Source organism: Falco peregrinus, chromosome 12 (assembly GCF_023634155.1).
Source record: "Falco peregrinus isolate bFalPer1 chromosome 12, bFalPer1.pri, whole genome shotgun sequence".
NCBI classification, from domain to species: domain Eukaryota; kingdom Metazoa; phylum Chordata; class Aves; order Falconiformes; family Falconidae; genus Falco; species Falco peregrinus.
In genome coordinates this window covers 5,102,744-5,125,651 of record NC_073732.1, presented here as the reverse complement: position 1 = coordinate 5,125,651, position 22,908 = coordinate 5,102,744, and the positions used below count along the sequence as shown (strand labels likewise).

At 41.2% G+C, this 22,908-nt stretch overlaps 2 protein-coding genes across 3 annotated transcripts in view; both read left to right on the top strand.

Annotated features, from left to right (window-relative positions):
- AMER3 (APC membrane recruitment protein 3) overlaps window positions 1–9,005 on the top strand; it is a 41,828-nt gene extending 32,823 nt beyond the window's left edge. Inside the window, exon 3 of the mRNA XM_055817507.1 lies at window positions 5,147–9,005. The gene's annotated coding sequence lies outside the window, so the exon portion shown is untranslated. The remainder of the gene's footprint in view (window positions 1–5,146) is intronic.
- A 9,989-nt stretch (window positions 9,006–18,994) lies between these two features.
- The window catches only part of ARHGEF4 (Rho guanine nucleotide exchange factor 4), a 228,568-nt gene continuing 224,654 nt past the window's right edge, over window positions 18,995–22,908 (top strand). For both annotated transcript variants that reach the window (XM_027779548.2, XM_027779546.2), the window contains exon 1: window positions 18,995–19,281. In XM_027779548.2, the coding sequence (XP_027635349.2) occupies window positions 19,066–19,281 (216 nt within the window). In that variant the 5' untranslated portion in view covers window positions 18,995–19,065. The remainder of the gene's footprint in view (window positions 19,282–22,908) is intronic.

Sequence of the window (22,908 nt, the reverse complement as noted above, 5' to 3'; positions counted from 1 at the left end):
TTGAATGTGAGCTGTGAAGCAGACAATAAGGATGGGATCAAGCTGCAGACAGCAAAACTGCAAACTTTGTTTGGTATCAGAGATTACAGACAGATTCTGACAGCCTTCCCCTGCCCCTGTAATCAAGTGCACTAAACATGTGATGGTATTTTAACTTGCAGGGGCAGGTGGGTACTTTATGAAAGCAAGTGAGCTCAGGCACTTTCTCTCAGAGATAATATTCTAGAAGGTTGTTACTCAAGTCACATGATGAAAAAAGAAAAAAAAAGAAGATAAATTTCTCTACAATCAGTTATTTTATCACATTGTGATAATCCTATTTGTTCACATGCTCATGAAGTGCTTCCACTAGCTCATCTTCTGGTCTGAAATTCTTAGGGTAGATCTGCAGATACGAAAAAATTCAAACATAGTCACGAAGGTAGAGGAAAACACTGGTCTCTGGTAAACTACACATGATGCTGTTAAGAAAGGCAGAGAAGAGTGGCTGCCTAACATTTGCAGTTTGTCACTAAATTATGGGGACAGATATAAACTGATGTGAACAGTTTGTTCAGAACTGCAGACCAACCAGGGTACTACTACATGACTGTGTTTCTCCAGCAAGAAACAGTTAAAGAGGCTCTGTCTTGTTTTTATTTCTGTGCCTTTTCTGTTGTATAACTTCAGGAAAGGAGGGGCTAGTGAGTTAGGGTAGGTCCACACTCAGTGCCTTGTCAGCACAGGTATTATTTATTATAATATTATGCAGTATATTATGCTGGCACAGCATTCTAAGGGAGATGCAGCTTGTAACAGCAGAAAAAGTTTTTACAGTATGACTTCTTCATTCCCTGGGAGTGACAGTCAGGTTTTTTTACACAAGTGGCTTCTGGCAACATCACTGTTTGTCACATCACACCCCCATGTCCTGACCTGTGCATAACTGCATCATAGCAAAATCTGTAGTACAGTCCTGGCCTTTTAGTTGTGGAGGAACCTCTGCTCTACCTAGAAAACACCACTTTGGCTTCTTAAGACCTCTAGAGTGGCGTATATAAAGGCTGGAGAAGGACAGGGAGTATGCATTGGATTTCTTCCCTGTCTAAAGCTTATTCTGACACAGGCTGAGAATTTGAGGTCTACAAGCAAGCAAAAATGCAGCGTTCAGAGAAGTAATATTACACAAAGGACTGATTTACAACAATAAGATCCTTTGGTCCTTGTGCAGAGTTCCTCTTAACTCATGGGGCACCAGCACGGCTGCAGTCTTTCTGTGCTGGTGGTCAGACTTCAGCAAGACTGAAATCCAACCTGCTATTGCAAGCAGAATTGGGAGTTCCCTAAAAAACATGCTTCTGAATAGAAATCATAGGACTTATTTTTGCTAGTGTGCAATAGTGTGCTCAAGGCACTATTCTGAAATGATGAAGTGACTGGGAAATGAAAGCACTTCCTGCAAAATATTTTGTTTTTAAAAAAATGGGCCAATTCATGATTACAGTGTTTTAAAACCATACTTTTCATGGTAAGGGAGTTTCTAAATATCTCCCTTTATGGCAGACCACTGAGATAGATCATCTGTCTGTTTTGTGCATGCTGCTTGTGATCAATTCTGTTCTACCAATCGGCAAATCTTCTAGGCATTGAGGCATTTTTCCTATTTTTCTGCAAGGATTTTTTTTTTCCCAGTAAAACTGAATTTTCACAAAGAATATTTAAACTTTTCAAAAGTAGTGTATTCCCCATCTGAAAATCACTCTGTCAGAAAATTCCCAGCTAACTTCTAATCTACACAACCAGCTGGAGCAATTAGCTCTGCGTGATAGCAGAGCTATTAAATAACCTTGACATCAAGGTTACAGTAATTCAATGGCCAGGCTAGACAAAGAATGCTTCAGGGCATTCCCTCATGGTAGAAATAGCTACTGCAAAAAGCCTGCCTTGATTTCCCTTTCCCACTGTCTGCTTAAATTAAGTTAATCAGCTTTCTTTCTTTTTTTTTTTTTTTGGGGGGGGTGTGTGTGTGGGGTGGGGTGAGCATTAAGGTCTCTATTGATCTTCTAATCCATGCTGTTTATTAGGCTTCCAGTCCTGAATTCCTTGATTTAGACTCTCCTCCTGTTCCCCTTCAACTGCAATCAGCAAGCTTTTCTCCTAGCTTGGGGTGTCCATATTAGCCCAATCTTCCTTCAGATACATGGTTCACTCACCTAATCACTCTTAATTATGAGGCTGAGATAACACAGACATATCTTTGTCCCTGATGAGAGAAGGAGAAACCTTATAATGCAAGATTCTTCATCCCAGGCCCTTGAGGGACCAGCGGCCCTACATTCTAACTTGCCCCTGCCAGTAATAACTCCCAAGACACTCCTCTCTCTAGCAAAGGCTACATCAAATATTTTTAAACAGATTTCCTTAGGCACATGAGCAACTGATCTTGCAAAACATCCCTTTTGGCCTTAAAGGGCCAGTGTTCTGCTGCAGTGAACAAAAGATTAAAATAGGTAACCTCTAGAAAACTGTATGATGAAGAAGAAAAATAACAAAAAAAAAAATCAAAGCATGTACAACAAGCCTTAGAAATTCAACTGACAAAGGAAAAAGTCACACCAGAAACAAGAAAAATCTTCAGATGTGCTTGTAGGTGGAAGGAACTGAGAGTGAGGGCATCACTGAGACTATCCCACAGTTTTAATTTGCAGGTACAGCTGAGATGTCACAAAAACTGCATCATAAAAGGGGAGCTGCTAGAAAGAATTGATTAATTAAATAATGCCAGTGCAGGCTGAGCTGATATCCGCCCATAAATTCTAGGGAATCTAGATGAAATGACTGAGCTGCCTAGGAAATATTAAAATGTCAGACATTCTACATGACAAGTGGACTTAGCAGTTAGGATGGCGGTATCTCGGAAATGACAGCGCAGAGCGCCTCCCGAACGGCCAGGCAGGCGCTCAGGGCCAGCAGAGGCAGCGGCCAGAGCCGCGGCTCAGCCCTCGCTGGCTCCGCCGGCCGTGCCGCTGCTCTGCCGTGCCACCTCGTGCTCGCCGGCTGACAGCACACGCCTTCACGAAACGAGTTACCTGCACAAGTAATATAAATATAATCAATAAAGTCCCCCTGCCTCAAACTTTCCGAGACCATAATAATGTACAGGCAGTCTATGCCGGGTGACACAGCTATAAACAGGACACATGAACACTGGAATGCTGTACTTTCAAAATTCTTTCTGTATTCTTGTGAAGGCCAAGATGTTCACAGATATTTTCGGATTTTCCAGCGACTACAGGGCAGTTTTGAGTTCATAGCAATTCAGATTGTCGTGTAAGACCCACATGGTGGACATTCCTCACAACTACTACCAGAGCCATTTTATTGCCTCCTGTCCTTGTCCTCTGGGCTGCCAAGCCACACGTCCCAGGGCCCAGAGCAGTGAACACATATTCGGAAGTTCCCTATCCTGTTACCAACTCTGATGCTGATGCCTTTCACTCACCTCACTGTAAAATAGATACGACATTTATTTCAGCCGTGTGACAGGGCTTTGGTGTGATTTTTCACAGCAGATGGGGCTTTAGAGATCTGCAAACTACATTAACAAGCTGACAGTGCCTCTGAAGACAAGGCACACATTAGGAGCTTAGCACAGAACATTCAACAGAAAGAAGTCGCAGCAACCCAAACAGATGAAGAAGGCCTTTGCATTTAGCAGCTTTTCATGTTGTTTTTCCAAGCACATTCTAAACTCTTTTGCTTTTTTCAAGGACTGCCAGCATTCAGGTTATGTAGGCATTTTCAGGTGCCAAAACTCTCATTTTTGGCAAGCATTCAGTGACTTGGGGCATGGCAAAGAAACTGTGCTTGTTAGCAAAAAAAATTAGGAACAACACAACTTGGGACTCAACTTGATGAATTCCTCACTTGACCTGGCCTCAACAACGCTGGCATGTAAAGCCTAACCATGAAATACATCTGTTATGTAAAGACATTGCAGCAAGGACTCCGCTGCCTGCAGCTGCGACAGCAGAGCCACACAGAGGTAACGTACCCGGAGATCAGCCACGAGGTGTCAGAGCTCCACCAGCCGTCCTGCTGCTTCCAGTCCCGCCGGCAGTCCTGCATCCCAGCATCGGGAACCCAACACGCTCCAGCAGCTTCCAGGCTGTACTGCACAGTGCTAAAGGAGGCAAGTTAGTTCATCAGTCACTTTTAACCTGTGAAAAAACCACCGCCAGATGAAGGAAAATAAACTGTAGTAAGTTTATGAATACCACAAATTCCTGTGCTGGCCTGCCAAATACCACTGCAGTATTTATGTTTGGGATTCTCAAAGGATCAGGCCTCCTCCCTGCTTGGGAAGCATGCCTGGGTCAGGGGAGCAGGCAGGAATGCGGCTATTCCCAGCCACTTTGAACATGGGCACAAATTGGGGAGCCATTTATGCAACTGCCTAGAGAAGCTGACAGACTGGCTGTGTCCAGGAGACCTTAAGCATCAGTTTCTAAATAAGAATAACTAAAGTACTGAAGGAGTACAGAGGTGTCTTCCATTTATAAAAACTGAAATGTAAATGAAGCTGGTAAGAGGGAAATAACTGCTTTTTACTTAATTAAGCCACCTACATGCACATCTGAAGATTTTTCTTGTTTCTGGTGTGACTTTATCAGTTGAACTTCTAAGCCTTGTTGTACATGCTTCTTAAGAGCTTGCACTAAGAACCTGTTATAAGTGAGCTCCTGCTGATACAGAGGTGACTTTGGTGAATATGTCCCCATCATGGGGATGCCCTGCCCTGTTCATCAGGCAGGCTGCCCTCCTCTCCCTGCCCAGTCACATTTCTGCTGCCTCCTCCTTGCAATGGGCAGAGGTAAGTAACATATTTAAGTAACATTAAGCAACAGATCCACTGGAGTTCCAGGAAGAGAGGGATTTTGATGCTAAGCACTACAGTATTTTGTGACTGAAACGCTACTTTGAATCAACAAACTAGGAAATCCTTACGTCATTGCTAATCTGGCCCTGGTTGCACTCTGGTGGTAGCCAATTTCTATTTTTGGTTTTAGTTATTTTCCTTTGTTCACTCTTTCAACTATTAATTCTATTGTTAAACAGAACCCTGAAATAAATATGTGAACACAAGATGTCTTTGCTTATATTGCAGGTGCAACGCTGAAGAATCCATTTGTAGATATGGATGCTGCCCCCCCCCCCCCCACGTGTAATATAGCATGACATAGTTCCATGACGTTATAGCGGTATCAGAATCAACAAAGATTTCTCTCTAGAGAAACCACCCGAGGTGTTGCAGCAGAAAACCATGACTAATATAGTTAGGACTTCTTGACAACCACACGGCCCTGAAACCGTGTTTGCAGATGAGTGGTAACTAATACTCTTTTTTAATAAAAAAAACCGCAAGACCCAAACTTCAGTAGGATTTTGAACAGTCATGCCATGACAAGAAGGTTTAAGAAAAAAAGATAATATATTTCTGTCAAACTGTGCCACACAACAACTGGAAATACCACTATATTTTTAAAACACAGGTATGTGCAGAATGAGCATTGACTTGGGCAGTTGGTATGAAGAGGTAAAATTGTTTTCTGTTGTACTAATTTTTTCTTGAATTTTACAGAAATGTTTTATATATTCTATGGCAACTGTTTAATGACCTTAAAGTAACAAGGACTGCAGATTATAGTAGTATGGCCAGATTTACTACCTGAGGAAAGGCATTTTGTAAACATACAAATAAAAATATCATGAAGCATATTATAGGATGCCCTATATTGTCCAAAGACATGTATTTATCATGTAACAGAAATGGCGAATAGGATAAAGAGGTATACTTGAAAATTGCCATCAAAAAGATAACACTTGATTCCATTCTAAAGGAGAGAAAGCGTGCTGCTTATATCCATAATGGCTGTACTTAACCTTATACAAAGTCGTCTTTTTCCAGTTAAAAAACAATCTCAAAGTACTAGGTAGGATACATTGCTAACCCAGTTTTCATATTTTTGTGGCATCCTTGGAGTCAGTTTAACAGAACAATCATTATTTTCATACTCCTGTTTGAATCTGGTCTTGGCTGTCTCATACTGAGAATAAAGTGAAAGACTCCCTGGAAATATTCCGCTCTCTCTAGTGACAATATAAGGCTCCTAGACAAATACCTTAGATTAGATGCCTAAATTTTGATGTCTAAAGTAAATAATTTATAATGCCAAGAATATATAACCACAGTATTTAATTGATGACTGCATTTTGCAGAATTTGGATTTTAAAAAAGCATAATGCATTAAGACTATAATGCTATAAGATAAAATCACGTCCCCTAGATAAGGTATGCACTTTCTCAGTATTAGTCTATGATTACCAAGATGAAAGGAGTTCTCTCTCCAGCACCTCAACACTGCCAATATAAGCTGACTTTCAGTCAACTTACCATAAGTATCTCCTGATAATAGAGATTATAGGTGCCCAAGACACTCTTCCAATGGCACAAAACTACATTTCAGAAGACTGCTAAGAACTTGCCATTTAACCTGTGAAAGCCTGAAATGCCAAGCAGTTCATCATACAGGCATTCTTTCCTGAAATACTAAATGACACAGTAGATTCGGGCTAATCAAATAATAATAAACATTGGGCTTAACATTCCAGCAACAGGCAGAGTCCATACAGAAACTAGTTCCTCACACAAGTGATCCCTTTCCTTTTGAAATTACCACGCTACCTTCACTTACCAACACTCTCTTGTAACAGAGCGCACAGCACCTCAAGGGAGCAGTCAGAATTTCTGAACCCTGTACCATACTGCACATCTCTTCCCTGGATTTCAGGCTGAGTAACCAACACCATGGAGGAAAAGAAAGGCAACAGGAGAAAAGTCACTTTGCTGCCACATAGCAAAGGAGACAGTATTTCGCAGGAGACTTATTTTTTCTGCCTTACAGGCACAGAGCAACAAATTATTTGTCTTTATCTCCCAAGCTGATGCCTTCTTTCTCCTGCTGTTGCTCTTCTCCCTCTAAGTCCTACTCATCAGTCAGAGCTACTGAGTCCCTACTGCTGCTTACATTAAAACTATCCAGATCTCCTCTCCTGCAGTCTCACAGCTGACTTCTGTAGGACTTCTGCTCTCCTCGCTGACTTTAAAGCTGGGCTCTGTGGCACTGTCAGTGCCCAGAGTGGTTTCCTTGTGATACAAACCACAGGCAATGAGACCAGACAGGGAAGGTGGAAGGCTTTCACTCCTCTTATGCAGGCCCAGCATTGACACACACAGCCCACAGTTTCACATGCACACTCTTCTGCTGGGGGCGGCAGGGAGGCATGTAGATTTATGATCCACCTGCAGCTGTTCAGATTATGGACACATCTAATACTAGCAGTAAGTATATTGCACTCTGAGATTCAAAGGCCCTGGGTTCAATGCGTGCTGCCAAAAGAACAACTGTGGATCTGCATTACACACCATGGAAAAAATGCCTGTGGGTAGTCTATTCTAGTTCTCCCCATGGAGTTACGTGACTCCTAATGCAATGTTGGGGGAAGCACAAAAGTCTTCAGGGCTTAAACATTCTCCATTTAAAGAACTAACAGATAAATCTACCTATTGAATAAGGTGTTTACCAATATTGGATTTAAACTAGTTTGGAGAAAAAACCTTAAATTAAACTTGTTATATTACATGAGCAATGTCTCCTTAGGAAATGAAGACATGGTGAAATGAATCCATACATGTGAATATTCAATTCCTCATGCAGTGTGTAGCTATGAGAACATGTTTCTTTGGCCTGCTTTCAGACTAACATATTGTCAATTTTCCTTTGGTGTTAGACAGCTTTTTAATTTTTAAATTGATAATGCAGAAAATTAAGATAAATTATGTAAAATTTTACAGTATTGTGGCTACAAAATTTCAGATCAGCTTCTATAAAACTGCTCATCTATTTCATGTCCCATTTTTACAAGAATGGAAGCTGTGACCAGTTGTGTCCACACATAAGATCAGAATAATAATTAAAAGAACAACAATACCTTTGTGCTAAAGGCAACCTCCATAGAGGAAAAAAAGAGATTTTTTCCTCCATCTCATAGTTCACTAAAATGTAGAAGAATGTTCTGGAAAAACTATTTTAAGAAACTATATACTGCTAAAGACATCAGTCTTTGACATTCCTTTCCTTAATGCAGAGTTCACTGGTGTTTCAGAGGTGTTCTAGGAACTCCCAGCACGTAGACTAGTACCAGAGTACCCTTAATAAAACCCCACTTACTGCTTTGAATGGAGAAAGCACTCACCACTTTACAGAACTGGAGTGTAAATAATCTCATATGACTAAAAATGTCGGGAAAAAATGTAGGAAGAAGTATCAGACCCATGTGAACTGTCAGGTAAGTGTTCCTTCCAAAAGCAAAGTATTAAAACGGCATTCAGGTATTCCAGTCAAACATAAGTGATGTGAGCTTAGCAACAAGTCATAGGGTAATATTTTGCTTCACTTATGATATTTCATCGTTGTAAGTTGGAGCATTTGGTGGCAACATATTGTAAGTGCTTACACTTTGCGGCAAATGCACAGGACGCACAATAAAGCTGCAGGTAAACTGCGGGATATTTAAGAAAGAACGATGTTTCATATTCTGGATTCTACTTAATGAAAACAGTAAAGACCAGTGGCACTTCTTGATGGACAATGTACATGCATGGTACATATATATATATATATACATGCATAATGAGTGTGTATACACACCTAAAAAGGTTTCTGCAAACTTGTTGAGTTCAAGAATAGGGAAAAAGTCTGACGCAGGTAGCATTTAAAAATCCAAGTAGCAGATTAATAAAATTTTCAGTACATGTATGATTTATTATGTAACTAAGATACATGCATTTATATGCTGTTTAACGTTATTTTGTTAACTATTTTTCATATATATCATATCTGATGTACATATGCTTTATGTATTATATTTTAGTTACCATATTCTACATTACATATTAAAGTCACTTGGATACAATGTTATGTTTGGTCTCTAATTAACATTCCTTTATTGTTTTACATGATATTAATGAATCACTATTTTCCAGCACTGTGAGTTTGTTATACAGCAAAAAGCCCCTACTGCTTATGAAGTATTTATTAATTCTTTTTTAGATCCCCAGACTATATTGGAGGCTTATAGAGGCAAAACTCAGTTTCTCTAAGGAGAAACCTGGCTTATCAGTCAATTAGCACTGGGAGAATCAGAACAGTGAGATCAAATACTACCTACTGTAATCTTATCCTGAGGAAGTTAGTGGATTATCAAGTGTATGTCATTTGGGAAGTGGATTAGTTTCTAAACATAGTGCCATGTGTAAGAAGAAAGGAAGTTCTAGCCTTCTGAGGAATTAGTGCTGATCTAACAATTTAACAGAAGCTCATCCTTACCTCTTACAACATGCTTTATAAATTATCTGGTTGACTCCTTAAAGAAAGTACGCATTTCCAGGTGTCCCATCTTCATAAGTCTCACCTGTCTGAAGAAATAAAAAAAATAAATGGAGTTAAATCTGGCATAAAAGGACAGACTAAAGTTTGAAGCTTAATACTAAGTATAAATGCACATCATATTTGCCTTATCTTTCTAACTGTGGAAAACCATTTAAGTAAAAGGATATTTACAAATACTTTGAAACTTCAGCAAGGAAGAGATACACTATTTTTTAAGTTCAAAACCACACTTTTCAATTTAGTTTTCTGTAGCCATGTTTTAAATATATCTATACAGCTCTCAGCTTTATAAATACTTTAAAACAATGTGATAAGAGCTAGCAGAAAAGTTCCTTCAATTGTTATCACAAAGAGTATTTAAAAAGAAAATCGTTAACACTACTACAAAACTTGTTAATCCATATTCTACCATAGGTTAAGATTCATTTGCATCCAGACATACAGCGCAAGTGCCACCTGAACTCCTATACCATTATAGTATATTTTCTAACCTGGGAACTCCAGACTGACTCTGTGTGGTGCTAGTCACCATAGCATTTCCACTTGAAAGTCAAGGAGCACTCAGGATGCTAAGCAGGTCCCTGAATAGTAACTTTAGTCTTATATTATTTAAACGGATTCAGTCATAAGCATCTGTCACTCAATTACAAGGACTTTTTAAAGCAACAATTTGCTTAATGTTAATATAATTGTATCCATGCACTAATGCTCTTAAGAAAACTGCAGAAAGGGAAGGGAGAAGGCCAACCTGCCCATGATGGAGCACCAGTACACTGACAGCCGGTACAACCTGAAATGCAATAGCAACCGCTCAAATGCAAGAAAGTGCTAAACCACACACGTTCCTATCAGTGGGCCTTTAGTAGGAGCCCAGAATCCTCATCATCTTGAAAAATGAGGAAGGTAACGACAGGTGGATAACGAGAGGGCCATAATTCAGCTGACAACACGTTAAGAAGGAGCCCCTTTCTTAATGCTGTATGGAACGAAGAAAGGCACACTGGGGTGATTACAGAAACAAGCAAAACACCGGGAAACACGCACATGTGGTGATGCACTGGGGACGTGCCAGATGACAGCCCGAGATGCCCTGACATATTTCCCTGCTGTGGGTGGGGGTCATGGCAGCAGGGGCCAGGCCAGGGGAGCTGCTCTGCTCCAGTGGGTTGGGGCTGGGGCCTCCCACGGGCTCCCCTCACGCAGCGCTCACCCATTGTGCCCACAGATGGTTTCAATTCCTGACGCACAATCTTTCTTACAAACAGCCAGCCTCAATTATCTTCAGCTGAGCAGCTTGTGCCTCCGATTTCAACTTTTATAGCAGCACCGGTTAACTTGTAAGCATGAAGCACATGTGGTTACGCACAGCACGAGGAGCCCAGCTGTGGAGAACAACGCCCACACCTGACAGTGGCTGCCTGGGGTACTCCCCTAAGTGCAACCAGTGGCTTCTAGGGCCTCCTCCACATCAGCCCTGAGCCAAATAACCCGCGTCCGTTCCCTCCTTGGGATTTACCTGTGTGGTCCCTGCAGCCGCCCACCCCTCAAGGCCAGCCTCTCCCGCTCGCCAGCCACAGACGGCTGCCCACCCTCACCCCCGCAAAGCCCCGAACTGCAGGAGAGCGGGGCGGGCTGCGGCGAGGCATGTCCCCGTCCAGCCGCCCGCTCCCCGCCGGCGCCCGGTGAGAGGCCCCTGGGAGGGAGGAGCGGGGCTGTGGCGGTGCCGCCTCAGCGCTAGCGGCGGAGCGGGAGTGGGGCGGCTGAGGGGCTGCCCGCCGCGGCGCTGCTCTGCAGGGGTGCCGGCGAGCCCCACCGCGGCGCGGCGGCCGGGGAAAGCGGGGACCGCGTCCTCTTGGCAGGTGGAGGCTGTGGAAGGGCCCGAGGGCGCCCACCTGCCTTTGACGCCCGGCCCTCCAGAGGGGACGCAGGCCTGAGGTGATGGCGCTTGCTGCGGCCGGCCAGCACAGTGCAGAGAGGCGGTGCCTCGGGCCCGCCCGGCCAGGTGGCGTTGGCGGGAAAGGGCCGGCCCGGCTCCTCCCTGTGCCTCAGCGGGGAGTGCAGGTGACCCCGCAGGCCCCTCTGGCGGGCTGCGCAGGGCCTCTTCGGGAAGGCGGAGGGGGGTTGTTCTGGAAGTTCCGGTGAGGGGCACAGCTCTTGGCCGGGGAAGGCTCTCATGTGCAGGAGGCATCTGTGGGGGCATATGTTTTTCAGAGATCCGTGGGAATCTGCTAGTAAACTTAAGGGCCCTGGTCTGGTGTGCCTGGCCTGGGCCACAAGGCTGTGTGGTGTAGCTGGGGGTAGCACTGGTTGAGAGCTCCTGAGGTAAAATGGGGTGAGGCTCTCACGCAGTGCCTCAGCGATGTGTGAGAAAACCTGCTTGCATTCCCCCTCTCTCCTGGCGTATATAGTAAAGATTTGAAAACTACCTAAAACAGAGAACAAAACAGGTATTTACTGCCTCACCAAATCCCAGCGTACTTCCAATAAGCTAGGAGAAAGGATGAATGCTCGAGCAGGTGGCCAGAGGTCTCCCAAGGAAGAGTAATGCTCATGCAGGGTGTTTACATCCTGCCATGAACTAAAATAGTCTCTCTCATGCCAAACCATAAGCTGCTGGTTGAAACCTGAGCTGAACTTCCTTAATGACCAGAGGAGCTTGGTTAACTTCCAGCATGGCCAGCTTTAATTTTCACACCTCTCCAAACTTGCTGGGACAAGAACCAGATGTATGAGAATACAGTGAACTCCTATTCTTGGGACATTGCTGATCCAATCCCATGCAGCATGTATCAGAGCACACTATAAAAGGGTTTCTTTCTCTCAAAAGATTTCCTGTTTTGATGTGTTTTTGAGGCTCATGTGGTCTGTGTGGTTGACGTAAATGCTAAATTATTGGCCACATACATTCACCTAAACCAGAGCTCTGAATCCTTTCACGTATAGGTCTTCATGTGAGAAAGCCTCTTATTTTTTCACATGATTCAGTTTCCTCCCTTAACATGAGGCAAAATGCTACTTCAGCACACACAAAAGCCGCCTGCTACGCAGAACTTAGTGTGTAGGCATCTGTCCATGCTGGCTTTTCTCTCACTGATGTTGGTGACCCATCTGGATGCTTGGCTACCAGATTAATCCCAAAGCTCCTCAGTGTTTTTTGTGCATCCTAAACTGAAATCCATAGCCTTGCTGCTATTGGCACGCAAGCTAGTTAATTAGCAGTAGCTTGGGTGTGTTTATCTGTACAATAGTCACACCTTCAGTTCCAGTGCAGACATCTGTCTGCTGTGTATACCCCAGTGGAGGTTTTAATGAATGGCTGTCCAGAAATGACTAACTCATGCAAGAAATGGCTCTAATACTGCAGTGCATTTATGAGTAAGTATGAAGTGCTACAAAACTCTGAGCACTGTGCTGGGAAATAGCCCAGCCAGATGGAAACAGTCTATCAAATACTGCAAGAAAACCAGGTGCTTACAGTGCATACCTTGGTCACTGTGCAGATTAGGGAGGCTTTTCTTCTTAGATGCTGAGTAAATCTCTAAGCATTAATGTAGGATTGCCAGCAGGTTCAAAACAGTCAGAAGTATCACGTGGCCTGGTCTATTTTGGGGGATTGCTCAGAGAGTTGAAGAATTCTGCTCAGGGCCTTATAGCTCCTTTTAGGATTTCTGGTAGCCAAGATGCTATTTGTAGGTCTAGAAGCACCAGAGTTTCAAGTAAGACAAATGCAACAAAGCAAGATTGTGATCTTTTAGCAAAAGGCAGTGAGAAGGGCAGGGAAGGCAGCAGCTTTCCAGTAGGTTAGCTCCATCCTGTTTCCTTAAGGCATGTTAAGTTTCCTTAATGAAAGGGGAGAGGGGACTAGGGCAAGACCAGAGGACGACAGGTTGTGGAATCTCAAAAGAGTCATGAGATAGTACTCCCTAGCTGCATAAAAAATGGAAGGAGTGTAGAGAACCACTGCTGCTCACTCATAATAAAACTCCTATCTCCAAACAACTCTTATCTATCTTATTGCCTCCCTGTCCATAGTCAAGTAACTACGAGGAGCCAGGGCTCTCATTTTAAACAGATTTCTAAGCATCACAGTCCTGGAGGAAATCTTGGGAGTAAACATAAAATGATCTGAAATATAGATTCAAGAAACTCCTTCTGGCAGTGGGAGGGGAAGTGTTACTCTCACAATTCTGAAGCTTGACTTGTGGTCATTGGGTACTTGGGGCTGGTCGCTGACTGTGAACAGGAAAGGGCAATACTCTGGTGGTTATTACGGAAGTGAAGTCTCCATCAGGAAGATGCAGGTGCATGTTTTGTTTCAAGTCCTGGGCTGTCTCATCTTGGAAGGATTTATTCCAGTCTTTCACCAGTACCTATACCATAATAACGAAAGCAAAAGGTTATTCTGGTTTTAAAAACATGCAAACAGTTAGAAAAATCCCCATTATGCTAATGACAGAGTAACTTGCGTGAGAGGTGGTATGCTTTAGAGTCATTCTTTGCAAACATTCTAGGTGCCATTAATATTAGTACCAACTTAAAAGCTAAGTCTGATAAAGAGTAATTAGTCATGATAGGACTGAGATGGGCTATACTCTGTAGAGGAATGAAGGCTGAAGGCAGTGGGTTGATTGGCATTGATAACATGCAGCTGTGGCCTTGCCTCAGCGGCAGTGGGTTGATTGACATGGATGATGTGCAGGTGTAGGTCGTTCTGCTAAGTGGTTAAATAGCCCTGAGGCTGGTGGGAGAGAGGTTTGTGTGGGGGAGGAGCAGTGTGGTCTGACCTCTGGAGGAAGGTGATACAGCACTGACAGTAGAATCTGACCAACGGTAAAGCCTTGTTGCAGCCTACTAGTTTGTTTGTGCTGTAACAATACTCCATTAGAAGGTTTTATGTATATGATTCTAAACAGTTTATAGGAGTCTAAAATACTGTTTATTGCCATTTCAGTGCGCCTTTTGAATGAGCTTTAGTAGAGCCCCGACCATCATTTAGTCATCTAAAACCTGCTTGTATCAGCTACATACGTATGGTAAATAGTGTAAATATATAAAGTGGGTATATACATATAAAATCAAGTTGTATGTAACTGGATATTTACTATGAACCATTCTGAACTGGAGCTTTGATGATTATACACAACCACAAGTTATCTGTTTAAATTTAATTTTTTTATTTTTATTTTTTACTTTTTATTTTTATTTTTTAATTTTATTTTTATTATTAAATTTATATATAAAAATAATTATTAAAAATAAATTAAATTAAAAATTAAATAGTTAAATAAATAAAATAAAATTAAATACCCTGTGGGGTAACATCAGGGTTGAGCAGTCTTCTGGGTAAAGTCGAGGTTAACTACATTCCTAGGGCTCTAAGATTTAAGTGAAATTACTGGAGACCTTGAAGATGGAAAACGTAGCATCAGGGCTGGGTGTTCTTTTCCCTGCTTCATAAAGGTATCATTGTAGAATCTGGCAAACAAAGTATAGGATTTAAACAATTCACTCATTGTGTGATGTCAGTTTATGTCATCACCTAACTTAAGAAATCATCTCAGTACTGTTACCAATTTGTCCTTCATAACTGGAACATCTTCTCAACTGCATTATGTCATGTTACTTTATATCTACAAATTCTGTTTGTTACCTCACATTTCAATACATTACCTCTTAGCAGCTTGCCCTTCGAAAATCCTATTCTTCTGATATTTCTTGGCTTCCTCTGTAACAGTCTCTTGTTAATATAGAGTTGTGATGGTTTTAATGTCAAATATGTTTAATCTCTTAAACACCTCAGACTGTAGCTACTGAATGCTACAGTAATACCGAATGTGTTAACAGGTCAGGGATAGATAGCCCAAGGATGGTAGCAAAAACACAGGCTTGAAGATTATAAAAGTTATGTTCTGAGCCCATTTTGCAGAAAGCTTTCTGAAAATATGCTTAAAAACATGTGAAAATGAGATGGAGGTGAGGATAATAGTTTTTATTTCTATGTGGTGGTTTGTTTTTTTTTTTCTTTTGGGGTTTATTTTTGGAGGGGTTGTTTGATCTAAACTCTTGGGATGGGGAAGCATAGTCCTGTCTAGAGCTCTTGTAAGCAACTGTTCTTCAGGCTGGGCAGAACTGAGTAGCGAACTGTGTATGACCCGCCAGGAGCTTACATGCATTCCCCTGAAGTGTAACATGCTTCTGCTATGAATAATTTTTAATTTAAAACAGCAAAACAAAAAACTTGGACCCATTCTTCTACATTATGCTTTGTGCTGAAGAAGCTATGGGGATTGCATGGTAATCATATCTGACAAGAAAAGCTGTTTCCAAATATGTATCAAGAGTCCAATACAAAAATTGGACTTGTGACTACAGGCTGTGGATGGGAAATTACCTATCACAGTGGGGTGCTAAAATCAGTTCTTCATAATTACATTGATTTCTCATAAAGTTTTAACAAAAAGTTACTATTTGGGTAATTTGTTTCATCTCAAGACTTTGAAGCCATTTCAGATACTGGACTTTATCAAGATAAAACAAAACCAGTATCTGGATACTTCATGCAGTCTGCTTTTTAATTCACTTTCTAAAAACCATTCTGATTTTGTTTCAAGTTGAAATTCTTGAAAAGGTGTTGTAGGTAAAAGAGCTAGTCTGCTCAGAGCTAGAAAATGGGGCTAGAGAAGTGATATTATCACTGTTTGGGGCAACAGGAAATTATTAGGAGTAAAGAGACTTTGTACTTTTTTAAAAGATGGTGAAAATTTGGAAGGAATTCAGCACATACGACTACTTAAAGGCTTTAGGTAGTTTTCATTCTAATGCTAATGCTCTAAGGTTGCTGTTTGAATTCCAAAACAGGCAGTTCTACAACTCAGTCATAAAAGCTCTCTCCCTGGAAAAGTGAGGGAAGACATCTAACCAGATATGAGGGAATACAGAAACACCTTTACCTGCATGAAGGTTTTAAAGCTGAAGATTGTGTATGGTATGATAGTGCAGGGCTAGATTCTTTTGATGTAAATCCCAGTGCATCCTCTTAGCACTAATCTGGAGGAGTTTAAAACGACCTGCAGCAAAGTGTACAAACTCCAGATCAGGGAACTTTAAGGCTTGGTCCAAATCTATATGACTTATTTTCCTAAAATTGCTGAGACTGGCTATCATGGCTTCTGACTATCTGAAGGGTATAAGTGGATCTTATTTTAACTATCACTTCATTTGCAGTACCCAGGACCAGGAAACAGCTTAGGCAAACCTGTCTTCATTGGTTCATATGTTGTTATTCACATGATAAATGGCAGGGATCAGAGAAGTCATATTAGGGTTAAAAATATCTCATGTAGAAATTCCTTAGTCGTCAAAGAATTGGGAGGCAATGGTAAGATGAAAATATGACTTTGTCAGTATGTGGAAACATTATGTTCTTCCAGGAGCAGACTAAGAGAAGGTATCTTAGTAACAATATATGCAGTTTTCAATCTGCATCTACTCTTGTAATTTTCTCAGCTGACGGTGTTCTACTAGTTTATAAGCTAGCTCAATCATTTGCTTCTTGACATGTCTTTGGTTTGACTTCTTCCCTGTCATTATCTATATCAAGTGTTCTTTAACTGTGTTTAAAATTTCCAGCAATGGTGATACAGGCTTTTGGCATGGCCACAATTATTTTCAGATAAAGATAGTAGGCCACACACCTCTAGGAAGAAGAGAGCAGGCAAGAGCTGTGAAACTTTCCTCTGCATGAACTTGTCTGCTTTCATACTCAGGCCTAAGGAGTGCTAGCTTGCCCCTGTGCAGAGAAGGCTACCACACAAAGGCTATGGCAGCTGCCTGCTGACATTTGAAGCTCCACAAGCAGTACTTTAATCAGCTGCAGGTGGGAAAAGGTAGGGATTGCTGCTGAGTGTTACTCAAAAGCTGTGCTATGTCAGAGTAAGAATGTGGGAATTTTAGGCACATGTTGTTGGCAGCAGAGGGATATGGCTAGGAGGAATGAACACTGGGATGCTGTCCAGCTCCTTTGCAAGTGCTAGAGCCAGCTTGCCTTCAACATCTGTACTGAGGATTGCCTGCAGGAATAGAAACGGTGTTCTGCATTATTACAGCAAGCTATCACAGGAAGGTTTGGCTCTGTAGTTCATTGTATTTTCTCTTTCTCAAATTTGTGTGAACATGAAAAGAGAGGGAAACAGTGGCAGCTGTATCCATCAGAGGAATCAGGTGAGCCAAACACCTTGCAAAATATATCAGACAAAAGAAATGTTAGGTTTTCTGCATTTCTTTTGCTGTTTCTTATGGACAGACTGTATACGGGTGTGTAGCAGCTTTGTTTTTACCTTTTGTATTCTGAAACACCCATTCTAACAATACAGTATGTAACTCACAGGTAGTCCTGTGAAAGTCATTGAGATTAGGTCAAGATGTTATTAATATGATTGAAGATCATAAAATCAGATGTTAAGCATTTAGTGAATAACTGCCATGTCTGATGCTTAAGGGTGGTCCGAGACGATGAAATCTTTGTGTTAGATCCCCCGTATGTTAAAAATGGCGATGTTTCAAGGTACCGGCCCTCTTGATTAGTTTTTCAGCAAACCACAGTTATCTCTTCCTAGACTTGAATATCCCCCTGTAGTAAGGGAAATAGTTTGAAGCAAGCATAACTTTCTGCATGAAGTTACCAGTACAGTTAATCCTATTAATTAAAATGATGTATTTCAGTTGTTGATGCTGTTGAATTTTCATAATTGATACAATTAAACCTAACCCTTTAGATCTTTTCTAACTGTCACTAAGAGTAGGCTAAAAGTCTTTAAAATTGTTCTTAACATACAAATTTGAGCTGTCACAAGGGACAGATGAGTTGCTTAATGTTTAGCTAAAAAATTAGTTAATCTCTTGCATATTTTCTTCATATTTTGGCCTATGGAAAGGCTGTTTGTTATTTCAGAATATCTTGGCTGTAGTCCATCTGCAAGACCTCATTTATTCTTTTGAAATTTGTAGCCTTCACAAGCTTGGCATCTGCGATATCACAGACAATGAATTATTGTGGCTAGAAGTCTCTGGAATTATAAAAACCCTCCTCCGTAAGAACATAATTTTTTTTTACAGAATTGGGATTTGTTCTGAGGAAGCACAGTTGGCAAAAAAAAAAAAATAATTCAGAGATAACAGATTTTTCATCTTTTTTTCACCCTCGGAATGAACAAGGGAGTACTGATGCTGAAGAGTTGCTCTTTAAGTAAATGGAATCTTTCTCTTCTCTCTTGGCAACGGCAGGAGTATTCTTGTGCTGTATGACAAGGCTAGCTGGTGCTATATTTATCTTGTAGCTGTACACACATTTGCAAGAGGTCGCTCAATAAGAGAAAGGCAAAGAGCCAATGCAGTTTAAAGAAAGTTTGTTCTACCATAGTTTTAATATTTTGGGTTGGCTTAAAGACAGGGCCGCATACTTCTGGAGGACTGGGGAATAGCATTACTGATACGAAATAAAAACTTTCCTGAGTTGTCTCTGGAAAGATTAGGGTTTTGTGGAGAAGCAGGGGGGGTGAGGGTGTAAGTTTTCAAAATGGAGTTCAATAGATGTTTGGGTGCATCAGCAGAAGAGGAAAAAGGAAGACAAGAGGGTGGGGAAGATGATATTAATAATGCTGGCAGTAGTGTGGTCCATGAACAGCCGGATTTGGCACAAATGTACCTTACTTGTTTGTCTGAAAGATATATGAAAGCAAAATTCACTCTGACAGCGTACCTGACATACTGGCTGTTGCTGAAACTCTGCAAGGTAAGAAATTTTAGTACAAATATGTGAGATTTTTATTTAACTTATGTGCTTAAAAGGCAATTTGATTAAAGTCTTTGCTGAAGCATTTGATAATTCATTAATATATACAATTAATTACCTTCATGGTTTATTACTAGAAGGAGCATTATAAATATTGACACTGTACTCAGAAACAGGTGATCCAACTTGTAGAGGCTACTAATTCAGTACTTTACAAAGCAATGCACTAATAATTGCCATACAGTTTATTTCTATATACTGTTTACATAGTGGCATGGGATTTGAAATTATTTTAGGTTAATTTCTAGGTGAAATTTATTGTACTGCTTTTCATTGGTTTACATTCATCTTGTGTGTTGGATAAGCAACAGAATGTATTTTAGTCCTGAAAACATGCACATTATAAAAGTAAGGAATTGGGAACATTTTTGCCAAATGTAATGGGGAATCAGTTTTAGCCTGTGGTGGGACCTACTTTAAATGTGATCTGGGCACACCTAATTAAAATATTTTTACTTGATGTGTTACTGGATAGGGAAGAAACAAGGCTTTGGACCATGTATAAATGCTATATGTAGTTTATTCCATTTCACCTTGCAGAAAGCTGCTTTAATATTCAGATCCAAGCAAGGAAACATTCAGTCCTACAGAAGTGATAGGTTTAAGGTTTTTGATTTGAGCCGAGAACACTGAGACATCTGAGCTTATAAGACTGATGTTTTTATGATAACAATGCTATATTAGTAAATGTAGAATGTGTAATATGTCTTCCTTTGTATTACTGCATTCAAGCTTTACACTCGTAGGCATTTAGTTGATGGGCAGATCACCAGATAGATCAAAAAAAATGTCAAAGCAACGTTTTCTGGCTGTTTCTACTTCTGAAGTTTAAGACAGATAGGAAATACATGATGGTGAAGGAGTGGAGACCACCGGTGTTGGGCCAGGTGGTGTCTCAGCAGCAACAAGCCCTCTCCTACAGGTACCTCTACATGTGTGGCAGTTTTGTGGCAGCACCTACATAGTTTTTTTGCTAGCATAGCTATGCAAAACTGTAACATAAAAATGTAAACTGAACAGTACTAACAATTTCATCTGTTAGATTGCTGGATAGCTTTGTTTCCATATATATTCCATATTTATAGTGCCTTTGGTTTTGTGGAAGTAGAGTTTATCAGGTGCTGCTGATTCCTTGCGTTAGGGGGCAGACACAGACACTTTCTTTCATATTACTTTTCCCTGTAATTTTTCTGCTTACTTGCTGCAGGGATCTTTTGTGAGGTTGACTGAAAGGGGTAGAAATCCATACAGCTACATGGGGGAAGTAAATAGCCTTAGGGCAGGTGTCAGAGCCATCATGTGAGGCAGAGTGCTGGAGCAACACACTTCCTGCTGGTTTTGCAGAGTGCTGATCCAGGGTGGGGAAGGTTTCACCTTGTCTGGTTCCTAATCGGTTCAGTTGGTTTTATTGTGGTTTGACCTCTTTGCAGCCATTGAAGCTGTAGGTTTTAAGAGCCATGCTTGTGTTACAGAATGATCCAGAGCTACTGCTTTGGTAGTAGTTGGTCTGGGTGTGTGCAGCAACTTCAATACCTTGGACTCACTACTAATGCATAGAAATTTTGTGCATTAATCATGATGTGTGCAGGAAACATTGAGTGGCATGCACACAATGGTCTTGTGTGCGCCTTACCCTTTACCATAAATGGTTGTTTTTAAACCTGACAAGTAGCAAACAAAATCTTTGGTGTTGGACTCTTACAAAGAAGCTATGGCTTGATGCAAAGAAAAACATGAAATGTCCCTACCAGGCAGGTATGCAGGAACTTCAGCGCAACATATGGAACAGAGGAGACCTAATGCCCACTTGGCTCCTTCTCCAAGTAAGCCCATACTTCTGTGGGCTCCATGTGGACTAATCTGTGAATTGCACAGTATCATTGAATACTTTGTTTATGTGCTTATGTCTGGAGTATGCTAGGGTTGCCCCATTTCTGTGTGGATATTATTCCTTAAATGGCAGGAAGAGTTATTACAATACATAAGCTAGGAGAGGTGCTTCTGTCTGATTGCATCTGCTTGCATATAGCATTACGTTTGCACAGTGCATATAAGTCCTTTGAGCTGGGAAGGAACAATTCATACTATATGAAAGTAGAGTGAAGAGAGGTAATGCAGTTTCTGTTAATATCACAAATTTCTTCAGAAAGCTTTCTGAGAACCTTACAATGCCCTAGCTAAGCTGAGAGGATAACTAAACCTCTAATTTATTAATGCTTCTTTCTTGCTGAGCTTTCTTAAAGACTGTTCAGATTTGAGACCCCCTTTTCTTATTTCCTGACACTCTTCCATGACTTAAGTCTCTTCCAAGACCTAATCCATTCAAAAAGTGCTATTTTTTTTTCTCCTTCCCCCTCACAAGAACAAAAGCAGCACAGTGTTGCTTTTTCTTAGGTTCTGCAGCTTGGCAGAACCTAGCAAGTCTGGCCTAGTGGGAGGGGAGGCCAGCAGCATTGAAATGGTGCTGCTGTGGTACAGAGGCACCCTTTGTAACAGCCAATGTACACCTCCTTTACATCAAAATTATTCCAGCTCTTGGCTACAGATAGTTCTTCAGGTGCTTATGACTTGGAAAATATCTGGGGCTCCCTATAACTCCTTACCAGCGCTACCCTGAAAGGGGAAATAGTTATGTAAGTAGGTGGCGTGGAGAGAGCCGTGTAGCCTGCTGGTCTTCTGTGGACTACCATCTGGGAAACCTCGCTGATGTGTCCCCAAGGTAGGCTTTAGATTTTAGGGGTCACCACAACTTGTGGGGATGAGACAAAAGACTGTGAATCTTTCTAAAAGTGCCACATGCCATAGAAGCTATCCTTTCAGCCAGTTCTGCTTTTCAAGTCCCATTGAACATCACGCAGTTGCAAGGAAAGGGTGGTTGGGCACTCATTTATAGATGCCTGTGAACAAGTTAAGCTTCTTGCTTCTGTGCAAAGATGCATTTGGCTAAACAGCTTGTCTGTAGATGGAGCTTTTCTATTATATATTATATATTATCTTTATATATTATCCGTATATTATCGAAGTTAGTTGTCTTCTGAAATGGAGAGTTTCTCTTGGGCTAACGTGTTTGGCACCCAGTAGCCCTTACTCATAATGAAGCCCCTTGGATCTGTAAGGTTGTTTTCTAAATCTTATAAGGGCAGGTATCCTGCCAGATCTCAGACTTGAGCAGTGCTTCCCTGACATTCTAATGTGTGTTACTATTGCACGCAAGTGGACGTCAATTATTTTGTAACTGAGCTTCATATCAAACTGCATGAGAGCACACACAGATTGGTGTCTGATTTCTCACTTGCTAAACACGGTCTTTCCTCATTCTGCTTGTGTTAGTTCTTCCCATCGTAAATAATCTCTTCATTTTTCAGTTCATGGCTGCTTACCTGTGTCACGTCCAAAGATATTTGCTCACAAAGAAGCGAACAGCTTTATAAACTTTAGAAAAGTTTTAGAAACAAAAGGTTAAATTAGTGCAGTCTCCTATGGGCGATCCCTTCTTAATGTGTAAGAATGATTGATTTAAATAAGCTGATTCCTTTCTAGCTTAAGTAAAAGTTAAAACAGAGAGTT